This window comes from Centruroides sculpturatus, unplaced genomic scaffold, assembly GCF_000671375.1.
Source record: "Centruroides sculpturatus isolate CEXI.00-Female unplaced genomic scaffold, Cexi_2.0 scaffold1801, whole genome shotgun sequence".
NCBI classification, from domain to species: Eukaryota; Metazoa; Arthropoda; class Arachnida; order Scorpiones; family Buthidae; genus Centruroides; species Centruroides sculpturatus.
Genome location: NW_019386009.1, coordinates 24590 through 47671, shown reverse-complemented (window position 1 = coordinate 47671; position 23082 = coordinate 24590). Strand labels below are relative to the sequence as shown.

The following is a 23082-nucleotide window of genomic DNA, read 5'->3' as shown; positions in this document are numbered from 1 at the left end:
CACTCTTGCTTACTATCCATATTGTTTCCAGTTATGCTACTTAGATCTCCATCCCATCTTTGCTTCTAGAATTTTTAATTAATTAATTGATTTAGATATAACCATACTAGCTACTCAAGACACTGATTTGAGAATGACTTGTGTGGTCCATGTGGACTTGTATGGAACCAAATTGGTTACGTAATTCGTTTAGTAATTAGCTTTAAACTAGCTCGATAGAATTTCGGCATTTAGTTGGTGTTTAGTTGTATGGTCTCATTGAGAATGACTTGTATGGTCCATGGTGACATGTATGTATATAGTAAAGCCTCTCTAAATAAGAGACTTTACTATATACATCCGAGTGACATATGAACAATCTAAATGACATTCAGAATGATGTTAATCATTCTGAATGTCACTTAACTTTTCATATTGTAAAGTACTAGATTATTTTTACAACGATTATCGACACGACTGTGTGCCGGAAATAGCCGTTCTCTAACGGGTACTTTACGCATATTTGCGTTAGTGTGCCAGGCCTGGACTTTAAGCGTGCACCAAATTAAATAATGACAAAGTTAGTCAAAAACAATCCAATATTTAATAAATATTCTAGTAATAAACTATTTACAAAATTTAGTAAAAATCAAATAACAATTTATTCAATGAAAATCAATAAGAATCAACCCAACAAAATCAATTCAATCTATTTTCTAACTTAAATCTATTCCCCTTTGGAATTCGACAAAATTCAAAGACTTAACTTATATACAATAATTCTTATGAATTAAAGATCCTAATCGTCACCTCAGTATACTAGGAACCTTTTTCCTCAACTCTCAAGACTTTCTCTAATCTTCAATTCACAAATCGAATAACTTCAAAATCGCCTTGGAACTATTTTATCCTATCGGACACCTCTCTTTCATTTGCTGCTACGAAGCTCACCAAGCTCTTTGCTAACAGAAGCTCACCTCGTCCATCTTCACTTGAAGTTCGGTCTTTATACTATGAGGTGACATCACAATTCTGAGTGTGATCACTCCCCTCATTTACATACTTATCACTAACAATAACTTTTTCTTGATTGTCTGGCAGCCTATTTTCCGACAATACTCGCTAACCTTTTACATTATTCTTTTTGACAGTTTTCGGGATGATTTATTCTTTTAAGGTTTAGCAAGTTTCCTAAGTTGTGTTTGAGGGGTCTCCCCACTTTTCTCGGTGTGGACTTACTTTTTTCCGCTCTGGAGCACAAGTGTGCGCGAGTTTTTCCTACGGCGCTTTTCTCTCATTGGTGAGTTGATTTCTCTTCTATTTTTAAGTTTCTAAGGTGAATGGTGAGGAAACCTATGTCCTAACAAAACATAAGCCCCAAACAAAAATAAAATAATAAGCAAAAATAAAAGTAACTAAAAATAATGTTCAGACTTGGTTCCTTACAATATATGCCTTCTGGTTATTCCTGTCAGATCTGAATCTTAAGATGGTATCATGATTTTCACTGCTATCATGAGTTTCTAATACAGTACATCATCAAACAATGACAGCGTTGCAGGATCTGTGACTAGTGTTGCTGCCAAAACATCTTGCAGAGCTTTCCACCTTTGCAATTTTTTGTTCCAGTGGATTTGTTTGTTCTTCTATTTCTTGGTCAGGTATAGGTTTGAATCCTGTCTGCACAAAACATTTTTCAATTGTTTTAGTAGGAACAGCTTGACAGGCAGTATGTATCCAGCAGATTGCATCAATTATGGCTTTCACAAATTCAGCAACTGTCTTGCATTGTTTTGCTACATTAACCATCTTTTGAATTAATTGCTTCCTGTATCATAATTTGACCATTTGAATAATGCCATTATCTAATGACTGCATCTGACTTGCTGAATTAGATGGTAAGAATTGGAGACAAACGTGTGACAACTTGACATCAGCATGATTGGTGGCATTATTAATAAACAACAAAATCTTCCAATTAGCCTGTTTCATGTTGCAATTACATTCTTGGACCCACTCAGTGAATATTGGCATTTTCATCTATGCCTTCTGGTTATTCCTCCATGTCATGTATAGAAGATCCACTTTTATGTTGTTCATGAAGGCATAGGAGTACACAACATTTCATTTCCAATCACACAAGGCTTAAGTTTTTTTCCCTTGGCACTGCAGCCAAACAGCACACTAACATGTTCCTTTTATTTTATATCTGCCTTGCATTGCTCACCTCTTTCCATCAATGATTTTGTTGGAAGATGCCAATAGAAGAACCCTGTTTCACCACATTGAAAATGTTCTTTTATTCACATCCTTCAGTTATGGAGAGCAGAGCTTCTTCTTCTGCAGAAACTTTGTCAGCAGCATCTGCAGAGTTCCCACACAGACTTTTAAATGTAATGTGTTACTCTTCAAAACATTGTAACCAACTGTTGCTTCTTTTGAATCCTTCCAATCTAAGATATTCTGCAATCTTCTCTGTACTCTCCTGTAGTAATGTACCACTTATGGGGATGTTTCTTGCTTGGTGGGATTTTAAAAAATTCTAGAACTTTCTCATCCAGACTGTCATTCATGCAACAAGTAACTATGTTCAGTTTGAATTATAATTGTCCTTCCATGCATACATTATTGCCACCTTATTCTTACTGATATATAATACACTGCTGTGATGCTTTTGCATAATTCTCCTTTGGTTAGCCTTTGGAGGACATTCTTCTTTTCAATAGTTTAGCCTTGGTGTTGGTTTAGCAGTTATTTGTAATGTACTGTACACCTGTTTGATTCAGGATTGCGAGATAGAACCAGAAGTTAAATTACCAAAATTGATTGCAAAAATCATCAGAAATTTAAACTTTTTAAATTTAATTTTAAAAAATTTTTGTTTTTTGTTTTTTCTTCTTTTTACTAATACTGTACAGAATTTTGTCCAAATGACTGCTGTATTAAATCGGGTTATTTCTCCTCAATTATTTTTATTTATTTATTTATTTTTGGATACTACTAATATATCAGGTGTTTTGATGTTTGTATATGTATTTTGTTCAGTTTTCTCCTGGTTTTTTGAGTAGTATCCTACTTTGCATGATGTGGAGCTATCTCAGATGCTGAATAGAGATACCCCATATACAGAGGAAGGGATATATTATAAATGATAGGACTTTCTCCAGGTCAAAGGAAATACATCTCCCATAGAGAGGCATCCCATAAGAGAGATTTCACTACGTATACAGTATATAGACACATATATATAACATAAGCAACAACCCAATTTATTTGTCTCATCAAACAATCCTCTGAATTATTTGATTTCACAATAGAATATGATTTCTCAATTCATTTCACAATAGAAATAAATTGAGTTGTTGTTTATATATTATATATATTATTTTATAAAAATTAAATTGTATTATTTGAATATTATGTGTAAGAATTATATCAGTTACTAATATATATGTTTTTAATAAATAAATTTATAAATTTGCTGGGATGCTTGGTGTTCAGAAGTAGTTATATTTTAATAATAATACTAAAAAAGCAATAGAATAAAGAAATACTTATTATTATATCTATTACTAAAAGCTTTGCCTTGCCACTGCAATCAATGCTCTCTATCCACTGCAGTCTTTTTTTTAATTCATAATAGTTCTGGAATCTATCTTCTTACTATTTACCATTATACCTTTTGTCTTACTCTTCATTTTTTGTATAATCTCTCAAATGAACATATTAAACAGATAAGGAGAAAGTGGGCAGCCCTGTTTTAAACCCTTCATTACCTTTACTTCTCTCTCCATCTCATTGATATTTATATATATGCAATGGTTCTTCTATAACTGGTAAATTATCCTTTTTTTCCTCCTATCTAAGTTCCAGTTCTTCATGATTAACAGAGAGAAACAATATTTAGCCAAATCTACCAAATATAACATAATTATGATAAAACAGATCTAGATTTGAAGTTTACAATATAGTTTGCAATATTTTAAATGAACAGCCTACAGGCTGTTTATTTAAAATAAGTATAGTATATTGTAGAATAATGCTGATATTAATGAAATTGCAAATAAAAATTTATTAGGTAATGATCATAATTAGATTTAATATTAAACTTTAATAATAATTAATTACTGTAATATATTTTTATATTACATTTTAAAGAATGTGTTATATTAAGTGTATAAATATAAAATTTATTTCTTATTAGGTTGTATTGAGCCATATTGTGTAGTTGAAATTGATGATCCTGGTCAGAAGTTTGAAACAGTAGGAATCAAAAATACTAATAGTCCTGTATGGGAGCAACAAATTATATTGTAAGATTATATTATCATATTTTAATAAACATTTATATTAATTAGTTAAAATAGATTATTAGTATTTTTTTTGAAATTTTATTATGTATAAAATTTCAAAAAATGTACTGATTAATTTTTTTTAATCCACTTTAATACTTTATCATTGAGTTTCTGTTAAACATTTCTTTGTTTGATAAACTTTTTATAGATTTATCACTATTTTATACAAACTATGTTTATTTTTTGTTTTTTTTAAATATGCAACAGTTACATGATCTTGGATAATCTTATTATTTGTATAATTTTATTAGAATTATTAAATTCTATATAAAGCTTAAGAAAAATATTTTTATTGTAATCAGAATTCAGTTTTGAAACTTAACTGTTTTTATGTGCTGACGGAGAAAATATAAGAAAAATCAGTGTATAACATAAGCAATAGAGATTAAGCCTTTCAATTACAATATATTATTGAAACACTGGAACTTGATCTGAATCAGATATTTTCAAATTCATATCCATAATCAACAAATTAAAAAGCTGATATTTATAAAATTTACAAATTTCTATAAAAAAAAATAGTGAAATGCAAATAATTCTATAAATTTATAGATTTGGCATATGGCACAAATAATATGAATTTCAATGATGAAAACTGAAGATGATGATTAATCTAATGCTGGATGTAAGACACTTCAATTTATTTTACTCATTCCTGTATCTTCAGCTTTTGTTTTCTGGTTATGCTTACCTTAAATTAAATCATCACTTCATATTCTCTTTTCTTACTTTTCACTATTCTCTCTCTTTTTTCTTACTGATTTTAAATGACTTATAGGTAGAAGGGTCTTTGTCTACCTGTTATCAATTTTTCTAATTTCTGCTCTACCCAATTTTTTTTAGTGATTTTTGCATGTATTGCATCAGTTGCTAATTGTATTAGTTGCTTTAGTTCATTATTGTATCCATGCATTATTACTTTATCTTTTAATGTTGTTGTCATTATTTTCATTTTCCTCTAAATTATTTTTCTTTTCCAGTGATTTCATCAGAATCAAAGTTTTGTATATAAGCTAAAAAAGCAGAATATATTGATTAAAGGATTAATGATTGATAAATTTTCTTATTGTACTTATCAGTAAATTTTCTTTTAGAATGTATTTTAGTTTGTTGAAACTAACTTAAGCAGCTTTATTTGTTTAGCATTCTGGTGTCAATATCTATAAGTAGCAATGGTTCTGAATTTCTTCAATTTCTGTTTAGTTTATGTTAATTGGTACTGGATTGGCAAAATTTTTAAACATCATTTTTATAATTTTTGATAAATACAGTAGGATTATTATTACAGTAGAGCATCATTTATCCGAAAGAATTGCAATCAGCAAATTTAAATTTTTGCTAGTGCTGTGGCGCTGCAGTCTTTGGCTATACCTTGGGCTCCAATATTTTTTTTGTTGATGTGTGTTTTAGCTAGCAGCGCTGGCACTTTTGTGTGGTGTTTTTCTGAGGAATGTGTGTTGTGCTGAATCGTATGTTTTTGATACTAGATTAACTTCTAAAGTATAATTTTTTTTGTTTTTATATTTTTCAATATATTTGTTTTGTTTGTAAAAAATAAAGAAATAATTTTTAATGATACAATAGCCACAATTATTATTTTAAAAAGTTTGCATTAGGCTTAACATCGGCGAAAATTCAATGCGAAGAGACACGCAACGGAGAAAAATTTCAACATGGGATATTTTTTCGTACATAATCAGTTATCCGAACAATCCCAGTCCCCAATTGATTCGGATAAACGACGTTCTACTGTATTATTTAATTTATTAGTTTATAGTTCATATGCTTTGTAGCAAATAGGATGGTATCAACAACAAATTGCAGAAGGAATAAATAATTGTTGTTTATTTTTATTTCTTTTCTAATCTAATTTAATCTTATGTAAACTAAGTGTATGACTAATGTAAATAGTTTTGATGCAAGTTGATCACTTTATCTTATTTCTTTTTGATTGATTATTTTTCTAATGTTGTTTAATATGTTATGGTTACTAAGAGATTTTGGTAAATTTTCTCTTTGATATTTGTATAATTTTTGTATATGTTCTATGCATTTAAACTGTCAAAAGTTTTCACATTGTGAAGTGCTTCTTCATATTCTATAAAGATTATGCAAAGTAGTTTCTGATATTCTTTAGTGTTATAATTACTAGTTTTACTGTTTGTATATGATCCTGAAATGTGTAAGTTGATCTGAAACCTGTCTGGTTTCTTGATTGTATGTTATTCAATTTCAGAATTAGTCTATTAGATATTTATTACTTTTACAAACATTGTTTATATTGTATATTGTTGTACCACTGTATAATGATGCCTACATGTGCCTACACAAAATTTCTGTAACAACCTTAGTATAATCATTTCTCAACAACTGTTCTTATAGTTTTGTTATAACAATTTCTTATCAGGCTATATTACTACTACTGTTAATAATTATATAGCCTGATATTAATATTTATAGCAGTAATATAGCTTGATCTAATCCAGTAATCATTTGGCTTTAATATAACTATTGGGATTACAGATGTTTATATTTGTTTAATGGTGTTTTATTGATTAAGCAATTTTCTCTATAATTCTGTTATGTGGGATATTTCTCCTTAATGAATTAGTAGATAGAAACTTTAATCATTTATTAAATAAAAATTTTGAACTAAATGACTTTTTTCAGCTGATTGTTTTAGGTATTATTTTTAAAATACTGTATATATTAGAACACAATAATGTTCATTCTTTTATTACAATATCTTCTCATGTATATCATAAAATTATCATAGCTTAACATTTTTTTTTTTTTTTGATGTTATAGAATAAATAAAAACTAGGCCCTTAATTTTACCTGTTTAAAACTTAGCAATTTTTATACCTCAAGAACAGAACAATTTCATTACTTGGCTTTACTTCTTTCTAGATTGATTATTTTACTATATCATTTGGTATCTTAACCTATATTTTTAAAATGACTTAAATTATATAAAAAGAAAATTTTAAGGATTTTTTAAATTTATAAATTTTAAATATTTATTTAATATCAAATATTATTTTTAAGTACAGTAGAGCCTTGATTATCCGACCCAATTGGGGACTGGGGTTGGTCGGATAATTGAAAAGTCGGATAACTGAAAAGTATGAAAAAATCCATTATTAGTGTAGTATATTATTATATCCCATGTAATTATTATATTAGTATATCGCTATTAATCTACTTTGCATTGAATTTTCATCGATGTTAAGCCTAACAAAAATTTTTTAAAATAATAATTGTTGCTATTATATCGTTAAAAATTAGAAAATTAAGCCTCGTTTAAATACTGGCTCCCTTTCATGGTCAAATGAGTGTTGCCAGCTAAAACGTAAAAATAATATTAAAGTAGCCAAGACATAGCCAAATATTGTAGCGCCACATCACTAACGGCCATTTGAAATTTGCCGACTAGGACGGTCGGTTAACCGAGGTGGCGGTTAATCAGGGGTCGGATAATCGAGGCTCTACTGTATACTAATCTTAGATGATAGAGAAATGATTTGGCTTGAATTGGATTAAATTTTTGATACAATATATCAGTACATTATGAGCTATATAGTTAGCTTAATTTTGTCCATTACAAATTGGTTTGATTAGCAGTTGCTGTCTCCATAATGACATACTGAATTCAATTACATATGAAGAATCACAAGAATCTTGATTGGATTCAAATTGAATAGGCTTACAGAATAATATAATCTTATAATCCTTTTCATTGCATCTGATAATGAAAGATTATGAAACGTAAAGATGAAATATTATGTAATATAAATACTACAATATTAATAGGCATTAATATAAAGTTTGGATTTTGATAATGCTGAATTTTTAATTGAAATATCAAAAAGCAGTTTTGTTTGCTTATTAATGCAAAAATAAATAACATTATCTTTGTATTTATTAATAATCTGTTTCCTTTTTACAATTTTCTTTTTTCTTGAAGCCAAAAGATAGGATTAAATTTAAAGTAATTTATGACTAGAACATATAAAATATCAACATCTTTCATATATTGCATGTTTATCTGGATTATGCTATGTAGTTACTTTATATTGTAAGAAAAAATAATCTAAATAGTTCTTAACTGAACTAATTGTATATTAATTTTTCTAAAATGTTTATTTTAACATTTTATAGATCTAATTAAATACAATAAGAATTTTTTTCCAGCAATTTGAATAACATTTCTTCTGAAGTTTTATTTGAAACTTATGATAAAGGGAAAGAAAAAGGTAAATATAAGATAACTCTACTATAATTTTAGTTTATCTTATTGTAATAAAAATTGTTGTGAATTGCCTAAATTTGTTTTCAAAATGTTTTGAAGAAAATTTTTAAAATACCAAATTATAAAAGCATTAAGCTATTTATGCAATACCATGGTGAATAAACAGAACTGCATCCAGTATCATAGATTTCCTACAAATGACAAGATTTAGAAGAAATGGCAAATTATTTTCCAAATTGATGTAAATTGATAAAGTATATACAGGGTGTATCAGAATGATGTTTTAAAAATTTGGGGGATTGTAGAGGATGAAATTTTGAACATTTTGATATAAGGAACCCATAGATGGAAATGTGATATAAAGTTTCTACAGCACTTTGCACTTTGCAGTCAGTATGCTGAATGAAACAGCAGAATACAGTATTTTTGACAAATTTTATTGACAAAACAGTAGAGTACAATCAAACTGAACATTGAATCAGTGGCTGCACTACTTTAGAGTAAATGTTCAATGTGACAACCACCAACTTCGTTACATAATGTGCAACGACGAACCATGTTTCGTCTGACTCTCTGTAAGATGCCACGCTCCCTTCTGATGGTATTAAATGCTGTAAAGATGCACTCCATAAGTTCATGAACTGTTCCTACAGGTGTTGCGTACAAAGGGACTTTACATAACCTCAGAGGAAGAAGTCAAGAACAATAACATGACGTCAATGGACAGAAGGGTAGCTACCAAAGTGAAGGGCGGTCAAGCACTTTCTACCGCTGTAGAAACTTTAATCACATTTCCAGCTATGGGTTCCTGATATCAAAACGTTCAAAATTTTATCCTTTACAATTCCCCAAATTTTTAAAACGTCATTCTGGTACACCCTGTATAATACATTCAATTACTACTAATAAACACACCTTTGTAGTACTGTAGCATACCGAAATATGCTAGTGCAGAGATGAGGGTAAGGAAAATAAGACAGCATGAATGAACAAGACACTTAACAGATTTAATCACACAAAGATGTACGTCTGAGGTTCACTTACAATCAATTTCTCAATGGGGCTTTCGCCACCCCTTTTGTCCGACACAAGAACTGAACAAACGATATAACATAAACTGTCCGACGCGACAATTAGGAATCTTTTTTTTTTTTTTTTTTTTTTTTGTTAACAAAATATTTGGAATGTTCTTACATGAAGATGATAGTTGCTACTCGTTGAATGGCTCTCTCTTAGTATGCAATTATCCCCCTTCCACGTGGTTCCTTCTTCCTTCCCTTCGTACTCCTACATGATTCCTTCCTCACCGATCAGACACAACCAGAAGAACAAAAAAAAGGTGCCTCTTGCCCGTGGTCCTTCCCTTTTTATATATCCCGTGCCATGTCCTGACGTGGGAACATACGTCATAGCAAGGGGAGCCAATCACGGGCTTGCCTACTACACCTAAAGATGTGATCCGTACCTTATGAATTAAATTTACAACAATTACCGATGCGCGACAATACGGAATATAGAAAATATATATAACGATGATACTATAAACACTTAGTGAAAAACACTACACCTTTAATAATCCAGCTAATAAAAATTAATAAAGTAAAAACGTTTTCAATCGTTTCTTAATGATCTTCTTCAGTTACCATAACATAGAATAAAATCGAACACAAAAAAGAACATAAATACGGAATTAAAATATAAATAACGGAAAAGTAGCTGTGTTGATAAAATAAACGAAAAATATAAATTAAGCCGAAAAAATGTCCCTTAACAAAAATAAAAATAAACAAAGTCATTAATTCTCCATGCGTAAAAGGATCACCGTGCGGTAGGTAAAGAGTCCACATCTCTATGGTTGATGCAACCAGTTTTCTTGTGTGCCTTAAAGATCTCTAATTTCTCCAGATATTTCATTGTATGTAAATTTGTCATAGGTTTAATTATTTCCACTCAATCCAATGGACTTGAATGTCGTGTTGTGTTGCGTAAGCCGATAGCATGGTGTTGTCAAGTTTCTTATTAATCGTATATTTATGCTCTTTGATACGTTGATGCAAGTTGCACATTGTTGCGCCTACGTAGACAAGATCCGAATTAAAACGCTGATCATGTAATGGTATGGAATAGATCCCTGATGCCGATTTTCAGTCATAATGCTTCTTATCATTCCTTAATAGCTTGAAAACTGTAGGATTGCGTTGATATACTACACTGAAATCATTAGCCTTGGCTGTTTCTTTATGTATTTGTCTAAAAAACAGGACATAATTTAAAACTATCCTTTGTCTACGGTTTGCATGGGATGTGGTTGTTTAGTTGTTTGGAAGGTTTTTATCAACATAGCTACTTTCCGTTATTTATATTTTAATTTCGTATTTATGTTCTATTTTGTGTTTGATTTTATTCTATGTTATGGTAACTGAAGAAAATCGTTAAGAAACGATCGAAAACGTTTTTACTTTATTAATTTTTATTAGCTGGATTATTAAAGGTGTGTTTATTAGTAGTATATTTATCCAGTTAGTTCGTTATATAAGTAATACATTGAAGCAAGGATGCAGATAGGACATATACTCAGGGCACCAAGTGAAGAGGGTGTGTAATTTATTTGAATTATTTAAAAGATAATTTATTAGTGCCAGGTAATAGGACAATGTGAGGGAAGGTGTGTAAGGGACTAACACCTTTGGACTAACTTATCACATATTGTTATGTACCAAATCTCAACAAGAACATGAACAAGAAGGGTGATGTTGGGATCTTAGTTTGTTCTGGATGACAGTCTTGTTGCACCCTGCATGAACACTTTAATATGATTACTTTTTTTTAGAGTAGAACAAGATTAATTTTAGATGAAGTTAATTCTTTGTTAATATATTCATCATTTTCAAGTATTAATACACTGTTTATTACATGCTTGCATTTTGCATTTTATAGAACTAGCCTTCCATATGTAGGAAACATTCATGACTTTATTATGAAATATTTATTTGTACTTCATGAGGTTTACCACTTATTTGGAGGAAAATGAAATGAAATTATTGGCCTTTAATTATTTCAATTTTGTATTTTCAAATTTTAATGAGCTAAATTTTGCAATGTGTTATGCATTTAATACTGCAGTATATTCTGTGATGAATCTTAAACTTGTTTATGCAATCTATAATGTCAATTATATCAGTTATTTTCTTGAACACTTATGACTTTAATTTGATTTTGATTTTAATACAGGTATACCTTGAGTTACATCATTCTCGATTATATGTCATTTGTCAAAAAAACATGGAAAAATAAAAATTAAGTTTAAATCATTTTATTCAACTTTACGTCTGTCTGCCACAAATATTGAAGTCGTAATATCACTAGAAAAGCATTAAAGCACATAAAATCATACTAAAATATGTGCATTTACAGTAAATGTTAATATAATCATAAATCCTAGGGAATGAAACATGAAAACATCTGTGACTGTGTTGTCTTCTTATTTAGTGGTTTTTAAGTACTCGATATTGGTGTTTTCCACGGTAGTTCCAATATTTACTGTTTGGCTTCGTTGTCAGTTCCGCTTGATATTGGTAAATTTAATATAAATTAGTTTATTTTCTACTGTCGCAAGATAATTTTAATAACTATTTGTTATTTAACCTTACAAAATCATCTTATTTTATAATGTCTTAGAGCAAACCACATTCACAAATAGAGTCCATGATGTACTGTAAACATCGCCAAATTGTAAACATGTACATTTACAAGTATGTACTATACGTACAGTACACGAATTCGTAAATATAGATTACTTTTTTCTTTACATATTAAAAACTAAAATTTATTTGTTTGTAAGCTTAAAATAGATTCTTATTAACAATATATTATTAAAAATGCATTTATAAATAAAATACAGAACTGGGAATGGTTATTTGTGGTTTAGCCTAGTGACAAGTAAATTCAACTTACGTCCTTTTTCAACTTAAGTCACTTCTCCTGGAACTAATTACCGACATAAGGTGAGGTATACCTGTATAAATTAATTTATAAAAGCACACAATAATTAAAAAATCACCTTTTGACAGCCATTTATAGAATTATCTTTTATAACTTTCAAAAATTTATTTTACAATACTAATGTTAATTTAGGAATTTGTGTATACAGTAGAGCGTCGTTTATCCAAAAGAATTCCAGTTGGCAAATTTAAATTTTCTCTAGTGCTGTGGTGCTGCAATCTTTGGCTATATCTTGGGCTACTCCAATATTTTTTATGTTTGTGTATGTGTTTTAGCTGGCAGCACTATCACTTTTGTGTGGTGTTTTTCTGAGGAGTGTGTGTTGTGCTGAATCGTATGTTTTTGATATTAGATTAACTTCTAAAGTATAAATTTTTTTTTGTTTTTATATTTTTCAATATATTTATTTTGTTTGTAAAAATTAAAGAAATAATTTTTAATGATACAATAGCCACAATTATTATTTTAAAAAGTTTACATTAGGCTTAACGTCGACGAAAATTCAATGTAAAGCGACACGCAGCAGAGAAAAATTTCAACACAGGATAGGTTAATGTATTTTTTCGTACATAATTGGTTATCCGAAAAATAAGTTATCCGAACAATCCCAGTCCCCAATTAATTTGGATAAATGACGCTCTACTGTATATTTTAGATACATAAATATATAGAAATAACTTATTTCACATCAAACATAAGAATATTTGTTCACAAAATTTTAATTGCCATTACATTTTTAGAAAAATAATTTAGTTAAACTTTCACAAATCTTTGCTGCAGTATTTCAATAATTATATTGACTTGACTGTTGAGACCATGATAAAGAACTATTGTCTATCTCACTTCTCCATTGTTCCAGATAAACAATTCCTTATGTGTTTCAACATCTACAAACTTTGTTAGGCAATACTTTCATTTTTCATACTCATTACACTTTTTTTTTTCATAATAAAATTATGCAACATATTCATGTTTTCATAATTGCATCAGCTGTTTCTAGTATTTTTTTTTCCCATGTAGTATGAACAAAATTTTCCATCTTGCAACAAGGTTCCAGGAAGCATTTTCAGCTATTCAATGACCACAACTATAATTGTCTATAATTGAAATTTTTTTTCAAATGTTAAATTTGTAACAGGACATTTCCTTTAAAACTTTATTTTAAAGTTTTAAAGGAAATGCTTGATTGCCAACCTTAAAGTAATGTACATTGTCAAGCAATCCAATTATAATATTATTAGTGATGGTTGTAGTCAATCTGATGTTTTCATTTTAACATTTTACCAAGATGAGTGTATGAGAATCTTTCCTATTATTTTTTCCATGACAGTTTTCTATATTCACAAAAGTAAATTTATATTGTGTATCACTTGCTGCTAAAAGAATTACACTAAAAGTAACTTTATAATTGTAATGCTGCGATTCAGAATTAGGAGAACAAATATGTATGTGTTTGGCATCTATAATCGTAATGATTATATTTCAGTTTAGTTCATGTTTTTTCCACACACAAATTAATAATAATCTGAATAATACTTTATGGCTAGCATAATAAGTAGCATATTTATTTGCTTTTTATGAATTTTGTAATTGAATGTGTCATACTTTGTTATCCTTATCCATTTGTTTTTATTAATATGTCAACAATTGTTACAAAATTATTAAAAAGTTGTTAATTTTAAAATTCATTCACACACATTAATTGCCAAGTATTTAAATTTTGAAATATTTAAAATACAAAAGCTTCCTATTTTAACCCACAGATGTATGTGACTGTGATTTTTCCATATCACTAGTTTTCATGATATTCTCATACTACATGCTGTCCATCTGACAGTGGAAAAATTTAGGTTGAAAAAATTGTTTCCACTTATCACAGACCCTCAAAAAAACTGCTGTGGAAATTTTCTGCTTTGTACATGTTCTTGTGTACAATTTTTCCAAGTGATTGAATTATTGCATAAGGTAATGATTTTTCACTAATTTTTCATACATAATTGCCATTCCTCAAATTTGATGTTTCTGAAAAATGATGAAAAATAATTGAAAATTACATCAGTCATGGAGGCTTTTCAAAATTGTTTCTAAAGTGAATCATGATATCATGGATGTTTGTCAACTATGCATGATATCATCTTGTTTTATGACATAACGACACGATGTCATTATGATCTTGAATACTTGTCTCTATAAATAGTATCTTAGCTATTTATAGAGACTTTTATGAGATTTATAGAGATTAATATGATCTTTAACAATTAAAATTTTTTTCTTGCAGCTTTATTTCATGTTCAAAAAATAGAAGAAAAATCATTTTCTGATCCTGAGAAACTCTTAATCTTCTTCTATCATTCATTTCCAGCTGAACTCACTGGACATCAGTCCATGCTTTCTCAAAGTTTGGAAGATTTCCTATGAGAAAAGGGTTGAGGATATTGTTCTGTAAAAAAATATACAACTTTGAAATTTGGCATTTGCAGAGAAGACACATTATGAGATTTTTCAGAATCATCAAATTTAAGGAGTAGAAAGTTGTCACCTTATGCATATAGCCATATTAAAAAAAAAAAAACTGTATGTGATAATGGATTATGTCAATTTCATTCTTATGTAGATCTTTTTCTTTGTATATTTATCATTTTACATTAAATAAATTTCTATAAGTTAGCTTTATTCATGATTTTTAAAAATATAGAAATTAATGAATACTACATTACTGAATTATAATTTCGAAATATTCTATTTTGCATTCTCAAAAGAAGAATTTATAAAAAAAGTAGTACTAAGACATGAACTTGTGTACCTTTTTCTAAACTGTACTGAATTTACTGGTGTAATAATTTGAATTTTATGGAAAAATTTTTCAAGTAATTATTAGGAAAAAACTAAAAAAGTATCAAATTCAGTTTATTGTTAAAAGTTTTTCTTTGTTCCAGATAATTTTCTTGGTTTGGGCATTGTAAGTCTTGAAGAGTTGTCAAAAAATTCCAGTAATAGACATGTTATTCCATTGCAATCACGTCCTTTAGAAAAAGATGACGTTACTGGTGCACTTACAGTTGAGGTTAGTATTATGTATTTATTTTCTCAAATATTAATTGTTTTTAAACGATTATTATAATATATTAACTCTGTGTTCCCAATTTGCTTTAGAAAGTGTCTTTTTTAATTAGAAAAAATACTTTTAATATACACAATAAAAATAGTTTATCCAAATTTTGAAATTGTTTACATAATTTTAAAAATTTATACAATTTTACTTCTTTAAACAAAAACAAATGAAACAAAAGTATAAACCATTGTATAGTAAAAATTTTTTTAAGAACAAGTTTATGTAAAGATAATATCCTTGTCTAATAAAACTTTCGGTTATAGGTTAAACCCCTACATTTTGTCTCATGTCACTTTCCGATGATGTGCCATGTTCCATAATATTGATTCATGTCAGATTCAAAAGAGAATGCTTTTCAAAAATTCTAGTGTCTAGTAGCATTCAGGAGCTACGGTTGGAGGTGATAGCTTGTCCCAACATATAACTGCAGAATTATGGTCTCTGTTATTTTTAACTTGATTGTGTGGATCTATGTTCACTGCTCCTTTCATAAACATGCTACTGGACTGGAATGCTTTCTTCTGCATGTTGAACATCTTATTGAAAGCCTAAATAAACCCAAAAGGAATTCTACAGATGGAGAGCTGCCCTCTCGTGCAAACTCTCCCCACTTCAACCAGAAGCCCTTTTGGTAGAATATACAAATATCTAAGAAATGACTTATTGACAATAATGTAGTCATACTCAAAGTGGGATATGGGATAGATATATACAGTGGAACCTCACTTAACGAGCACCTTACATAATTGTAAAAAATTGCCTTGCTTAATGAGCGATGTTTCGCATAACAAGTGACGAGAAGAGGGAAAGTCCTGAATTGTGCGCATGCTCCATCAGTCTGTATTTAGCACTCGTTCCACTAGTATCTTAATGTCACTTGTGATCACACATTTTTCCAAACTTGTGTTCACACATATTACTTTTAAACATCAACAACCATACCTCGTTACATAATAAACATGCCAAACGATATGTCAAATTCTTGGGCTATAATTAAATATTAGAAATTAATTAATTTGACTAGAGGTAGGAAGTTATGCTGCCATCTCATATTAAATTTAATGACCAATTCCAAATTAAATTTTAGAAATGTCTGAATTAAAAATTAACTATTTATAATTATTAAATTTAACATGAGATGGAAGCATAACTGCCTACCTAAGTCAATTTAATTAATTTCTATTATTTAATTATAGCCTTTACATAGCCCAAGAATTTGGCATATCATTTGGAGTGTTTATCAAACATATTATGTGTGATTTTTTTTTTTGTTTTCTGCAAATGGAATTCTCATTCGACGTTGGTTCATTCTATGCTAGAAGAAAAGATGATGATGATTCATGCTCCTTAACAATGCACATTGTACAGTTTTCTTTGAATAAACATTATACATAAAATATTTGAGTATTTTTTTTCAGCATGGAATGCATTATCATATTTTACCTTAATTTTATGGGAAAAATTGTTTTGTATTACGAGTACTATTCTGGAACAAATTATGCTTGTTAAGTGAGGTTCCACAGTAGTTCTCTGTCAGGTTGAGCTGTTACATTACTTATGAAATGACACAGCCTAATTGCATTATTTCAAATGAGTAATTAAAGTGTGCACAAATAAAACTTTAAGTAAGAATTATTTGTTTCTAAAATTTTAAAAATAATTTTTTTTATATTTAATATCAAAATCAATTTTATTTTTAACAAATGATTAATTTTGCAACTAACCCACTGCTACCTGCTGATATGTAAATTAGTCCATCAGTTTGGCATTTCAGGTTAGACATAATGTTGAGGAAAATGATGTATTTGTTTACTATTTTCAATTTGTATAAGAATGAAATGATGTTATTTGTATTCTGCAGGAATATACTATATTAAATGTTTTCACAAAAACAGTAATAAAATGTAGTTATACTAACTGTGTTAAAAGCCAATTTGGAAGTGTATCAAAACAGTTCTATAGGTGCAATTTTGGTGTGTGGACTAATAAATGGATGCACATATCATAGGTTAGTTTTGAGTTTTTAAGGCTTGAGGAATTGTTGTCATCTAAGTTTTACTTGCAACTTCTAAATGTGAATTGTTATTCTAAGTGAAGGAAAGTAACTAGTAATCCTTTAAATCAGCAGTTGCAAATTGATGGTCTGTGGAAAAATTTGGACATTGATCAACTCAAGTTTATGCAAAGTATTATGAAAGAAATGCAAAATGCTTGGTTGTTTTTCTGTCTCATTGGAGGTTTTTTATATGAATTTAAACAAACACAAAATGACTGTTATCAATAAATTAATAAATAATGTTGTGCATGCAATTATTGTCCTTCATGGAAAATAGCCAAGAACCATAAAACTTATTTCAAACAAGCAGCAATAAACTTCATACTAATTTGTTATATTTAAACAAGTGATTTTCATATTAATAAAGTAAAATGGAACTTTTATGATAATTATTCTATAGATGTTTGTATCATTTAAAAAAAAAAAATTGTGACAGTGGTCTGCAGGATTCAAAATTGTGAGTTTAGTGGTATGAGATCAGAAAGGTTGGTGGCCCTGCTTTAAATTGTCATTCAAGTAGCAATAGTAAATGCTTTAACATAACAAAACATATTTCATTGTAATAAGTTGTTTTAATATCTATAATTGTGAGGATTCAAGCTCTTTTGTGAATTTTAAAGATTCAATTTTTTCAATCATTATTTCCCTTCTTCCTCCAGTTTCCCCTTTCTAGAAGGTTGTAATTAGACCTTTCAACCCTTCAATTTTCTGTGTCACTTTGATAAGTGCCCTTTTAGACTTTCAAAGACATTTCAGACACAGATAAAGTTCTCCCCTCGCAACCGGAGATGATTCATATCCACCTTCATTATGATTTATAAAATAACTAGCCAATTAATAAGAATCTATGCTTGTTACACGAAAGAGGGTAACAAAAGGGTCACCTACAAATGGAGTCCAAACTGAACCAACCCACACACTTCCTAGTTTCGTCCAATTTTATGACCATATAAGGAACAATTATTACTAAGGTTGCAAGACAAACTCTGACCTTAGTCACCTCCAGCAATTAATTCAGTTGTTTTGACAGAGCTGTTATCAAATTTATAAGGTAGAATGAGTAATCATAACGGGTGGAAAGACTTAATAAATCTAAAGAAATGTTTGATTTCTGACAATTAACATAAACAAATCTTGGATGCAAGTCAACCTTAGATGGGATTGCATCAGACTTAGTGTTAGTCAGCCCTCTGGCCGGACATCATCTGGGGACTTCAACAGACCCATACCGCCATTCTGTCCATTGCCACCTCGCCATAATTGCCAATGATCAACTCTGCTGATCCAGGAATGTTTTTACCAACGGCCATACAACGAGATCGGAACCAAGAGGTATTATAGACTCTTTATGGACTTTCTCTCTCAGTTATAGGCTAGATTTAGGTTAACTTAACTTAAAAGATATCAGGACCTATAAAGGCCCTAGAACTTAGCCGATTTATTGACACGAAAGGATTAACCATTGTCACGACTTAGAAATATTGTTACTATTTACAACTTTTGTCTCTATTCATTTTTATGTTCGCTTTGTATAATTTTATAATTAATTAAATATGTTATTCTTATATTTAAATATTTGTCATCCTTGAGTACGACCAACCCCTTATCACGACCTCGCTAACCCTCCTACTCATTTACCACATAGACCATCCCTGAAAAGAAGCCAATAAGTGGGGACAAGCTCAGTGCTCTACCCCCTCAGTTCACATAATCATTTTAGTTAATTTTGAATTAAATTTTGATGTTTTGAATATTGTGCTTTATTGCAACAATATTGTAAAAGTTCTCTTTTTTGAATCTGACCAATATTATGGACATGGCATGAAATTGGAAAGTGACACATGACACAAAATACAGAATTTAACCAATAAATACCAAAATTTTTTGTTAGACAAAGATAAACTTGTTCTTAAAGAAATTTTTACTATACAATGGTTTATACTTTTGTTTCATTTGTTTTTGTTTGAAGAAGTAAAATTGCATAATTTTTAAAATTATGTAAACAATTTCAAAATTTGAATAAACTGTTTTTATTGTGTATAACTAATAATGAACTAGGATATTTCTATAGACTAAAATTTTAGAATTTTAAATTTCATTTTCTATAGTTTTTTCTGATTTAATATTAAAAGTATTTTTTTTTTAATAAAAAAGAGAAGACACTTTCTAAAACAAAGGAAACACTGAGCTGACATATAATAATCATTTAACAATATGTGTTTAGGAAGCATCACCTAAAAACTGCAAAAGTTTTGTTCAGATTTGTATTTTCCAACATATACACACACTGTAGAATTTCATTGGATGGCAAATTTTATGAAAATTAGTTTGAAGACGCAATATGTCCAAACTGGGAACCACAATTTATTTACTTCTAGTGTTCCAGAATACAAACATTTGATGATCCAACCTTTCTTTTTAGGCTGCTCAGCCATCAAGTTTAAAAAACACAGAAAAATATCCAATTAAAATTACAAAGTTAAAATTGCAACTGGTGGATCTTACAGACATCTTTGTTTTTTTCCATTCTAACCACTCGGGGATATTTGAGCTTTATATCGAGGAAAAGATGCTGGTAAATGTAAAATTTCTTAGCTTCTCCCTGGTAACTAGTCTTTACAAAAGTTTCAATTGTAGAATTTTGTCATATGGCAAATTTTATGAAAATTAATTTGAAGACACAGGCTGTTTAAACTCTCAGTTTGGACAAACTCTCTTTTCAGCATAAGTTGTCAATTAATATAGGATACCAGTAGTATTTGAAATCGTTATGCATTTTGTGTGTTTTATGCACAATAGCATCCATATTTATAACACAAAAATTTTTGGATTCCATCACCATGTTATATTGTCTATTGTGTATTTTTCCTTTTTTAGACTAAATTAATTTGATTTTATATTATTAGAATATGAAAATATTTAATGAATATAACCAATAATTTCCTAAATTTTATAAAAAAATTTTTTATTTTTGAATGGATTAGTTTTCATTTCTGGATGAAGAAGGCCATTCTGTATCTGGTATTAATATAGGTAAAATAGTTGAAACAAATAGTCGTGTCACTCCTGGTGGCACTGTTATCACAACAACAACAATTAAACGAACAGTGGATGGAAAAGGTATGATTTGAAGTTTTTTAATATTGTTTATAAATTTTAAAGATTAATTTACAATTTACATATATTAATTATTTTTATTTGCAATTAGAATTGTAAAGATTAGATATTCAGAATACAACTTTCAAAGTTATATTATTTTTAAAAAGCACTTTCAATAATAACAATGCAATAATTTTTATTTATGCATTTATGCAAAATGCATTATTTACTTTATTTCATATGAAATTAGTATTATAAGATCACTATGTATAGTAAAATTTTAAATATAAATTTTTTCCTCTTATGGATTAGCTAAAATTATTTTATTTTAATAAGATTAATTTTCAGGTAGATACTTGAATACATAAATTTAAATGAGAGAAAAATTAATGATAGAATTTAGTTATTTGAAAAGTTGTAGCAAGAACTGATATCTTTAAAGGCTGATTACAATCTGTAGTTAAAAGCAGTTGATAAAAGATATCATAATCATTAATTATAAGATTGAATTGCTTGGTAATTTTATATATGATTTTTAATTTGCATTAAATCACGAAAAAATCATTTTAACAATAATAAAAGTTATAACAGAATATATTGTTGAAATGGTGTTTTTCTCAGTTTAATAATAAAATAGACAGTTATCTAGAACTTTATTCTAATATTCAATTTTATAATTTTTAGCTGATGTAAAGTCTTTTAACAGTATAAGTTTTTATTATGATTTTATATTGACATTTTTGTAATAATGATTTAGAGCTATGAAGAAATAGAATTAAATATTCTTAAAAAAAGTAATTAATCCATATATTATAGAAAGCAAAATACAAGGATTGATTGATAAATAAAGTTTCCATTTCTATAAAATTAGTTATGGAAGAGAGAATAATGTGACCAGTTTTACAAAACAGTAAAATCATTTATTTTAATTATACATATTCACTTTTCAACACAATCACCATTAACAGTGTCAAATTTTTTCAAGTGTTTAATTCACTTTTTCATTTTCACATGAAATTTCTGTTTTTTCTTTATTTATTTTTGAATAGCAGCTTGAATTTCAACACCTAATGAAAAGCTTTGACTTTTCAACACTGCCTTTAATGTTGGGAACAAAAAACACGCCTTTTTTTATCCAGCAAAGAAATTTCTTTGCTGAATAAAAAATAAGGTGTGTTTTCTGTTAGTTTTGGTTATTAACATCCAGATCCAGTTTCTACATGTATTTATTTTGAAAACAGTCACAAGTCTAATGATGCTGATAGGACTATGGGAAAACTCTGTAATTTTAGATTCTTAGCATCTTTGTTGTCTTCTCATTACAATATAGTTTTTTGTTATCATTGTGCAAGAAAAAGGCTGTTCTTTCTGGCATTACTCTGTAAATGCATAGAGTGCTTATAAAGTTTTACAATACTTTAACATATTGATTGTTTTTCTCTTTGCCAGTTTGTTGCTTTATACAGAATGAATACAAGTCAATGTTTAAACTTGATTGTTATGTACAAATGCAATGCAAAAATTAAGACTGCTCACATAAAGACTAGCAACTTGTGGTTACTATTAAATGATGCTGGTTGCATTTTTGCTATGGTAGGAGACTCCCTTATTTATCAATCAATTTTGGTATATTAATTTTCGAAAGGTTTTAGTAGTAAATTAGGCAAATATCTGACAATTGGCATCTAGTTTCATTTTAGCTTTATTCATTTCATTTTATATTTTAATAATAATTAAATTATTTATATTTAATTGAAATTATTTATACATAATTCCAGAAACAGATTTGCCAGTCTTATCATTAAATAATTAAAAATAATTCGCAAAAGTAGAATGTTTTATAGGTAAATAAATTTGTACACACATGCTCATATATATAAATAATATATATGAGCATGTGTGAAAAAAATAAAATGAAAAATAAGAAGAAAACCTCACATACACACCTACGTGTATATGTATGTGATGTGTCTTTCCATTTTTCATTAATAATTTTATCAGCTTCCAAGCTTAATGTTCTTAGAATTTTGTTAAACTGTCTTTAAAATTTCATGTTTAAAAATATGGATTTGAAAATATCAATATCAACCATTAATTTCTTTCTTGGTGATGTATTATACCAGGGGTGTGCAACCTTTTTGTTTCTCTGGGCTACATTGGAAGAAGTCATGGAGTTTTGGGCCACAAGTATATTATATATACTGTACTTGTGGCCCAAGTATATTTT

General features: G+C 28.7%; 1 protein-coding gene across 1 annotated transcript in view; it reads left to right on the top strand.

The window, feature by feature from the left end:
• Positions 1 to 20994, top strand: part of LOC111613098 (C2 domain-containing protein 2-like) — a 30140-nt gene extending 9146 nt beyond the window's left edge. Inside the window, exons 3-6 of the mRNA XM_023354418.1 lie at positions 4184 to 4292; positions 8529 to 8590; positions 15525 to 15652; positions 20741 to 20994. Of these exons, the coding sequence (XP_023210186.1) occupies positions 4184 to 4292; positions 8529 to 8590; positions 15525 to 15652; positions 20741 to 20887 (446 nt within the window). The 3' untranslated portion in view covers positions 20888 to 20994. The remainder of the gene's footprint in view (positions 1 to 4183; positions 4293 to 8528; positions 8591 to 15524; positions 15653 to 20740) is intronic.
• The last annotated feature ends 2088 nt before the right edge of the window (positions 20995 to 23082 follow it).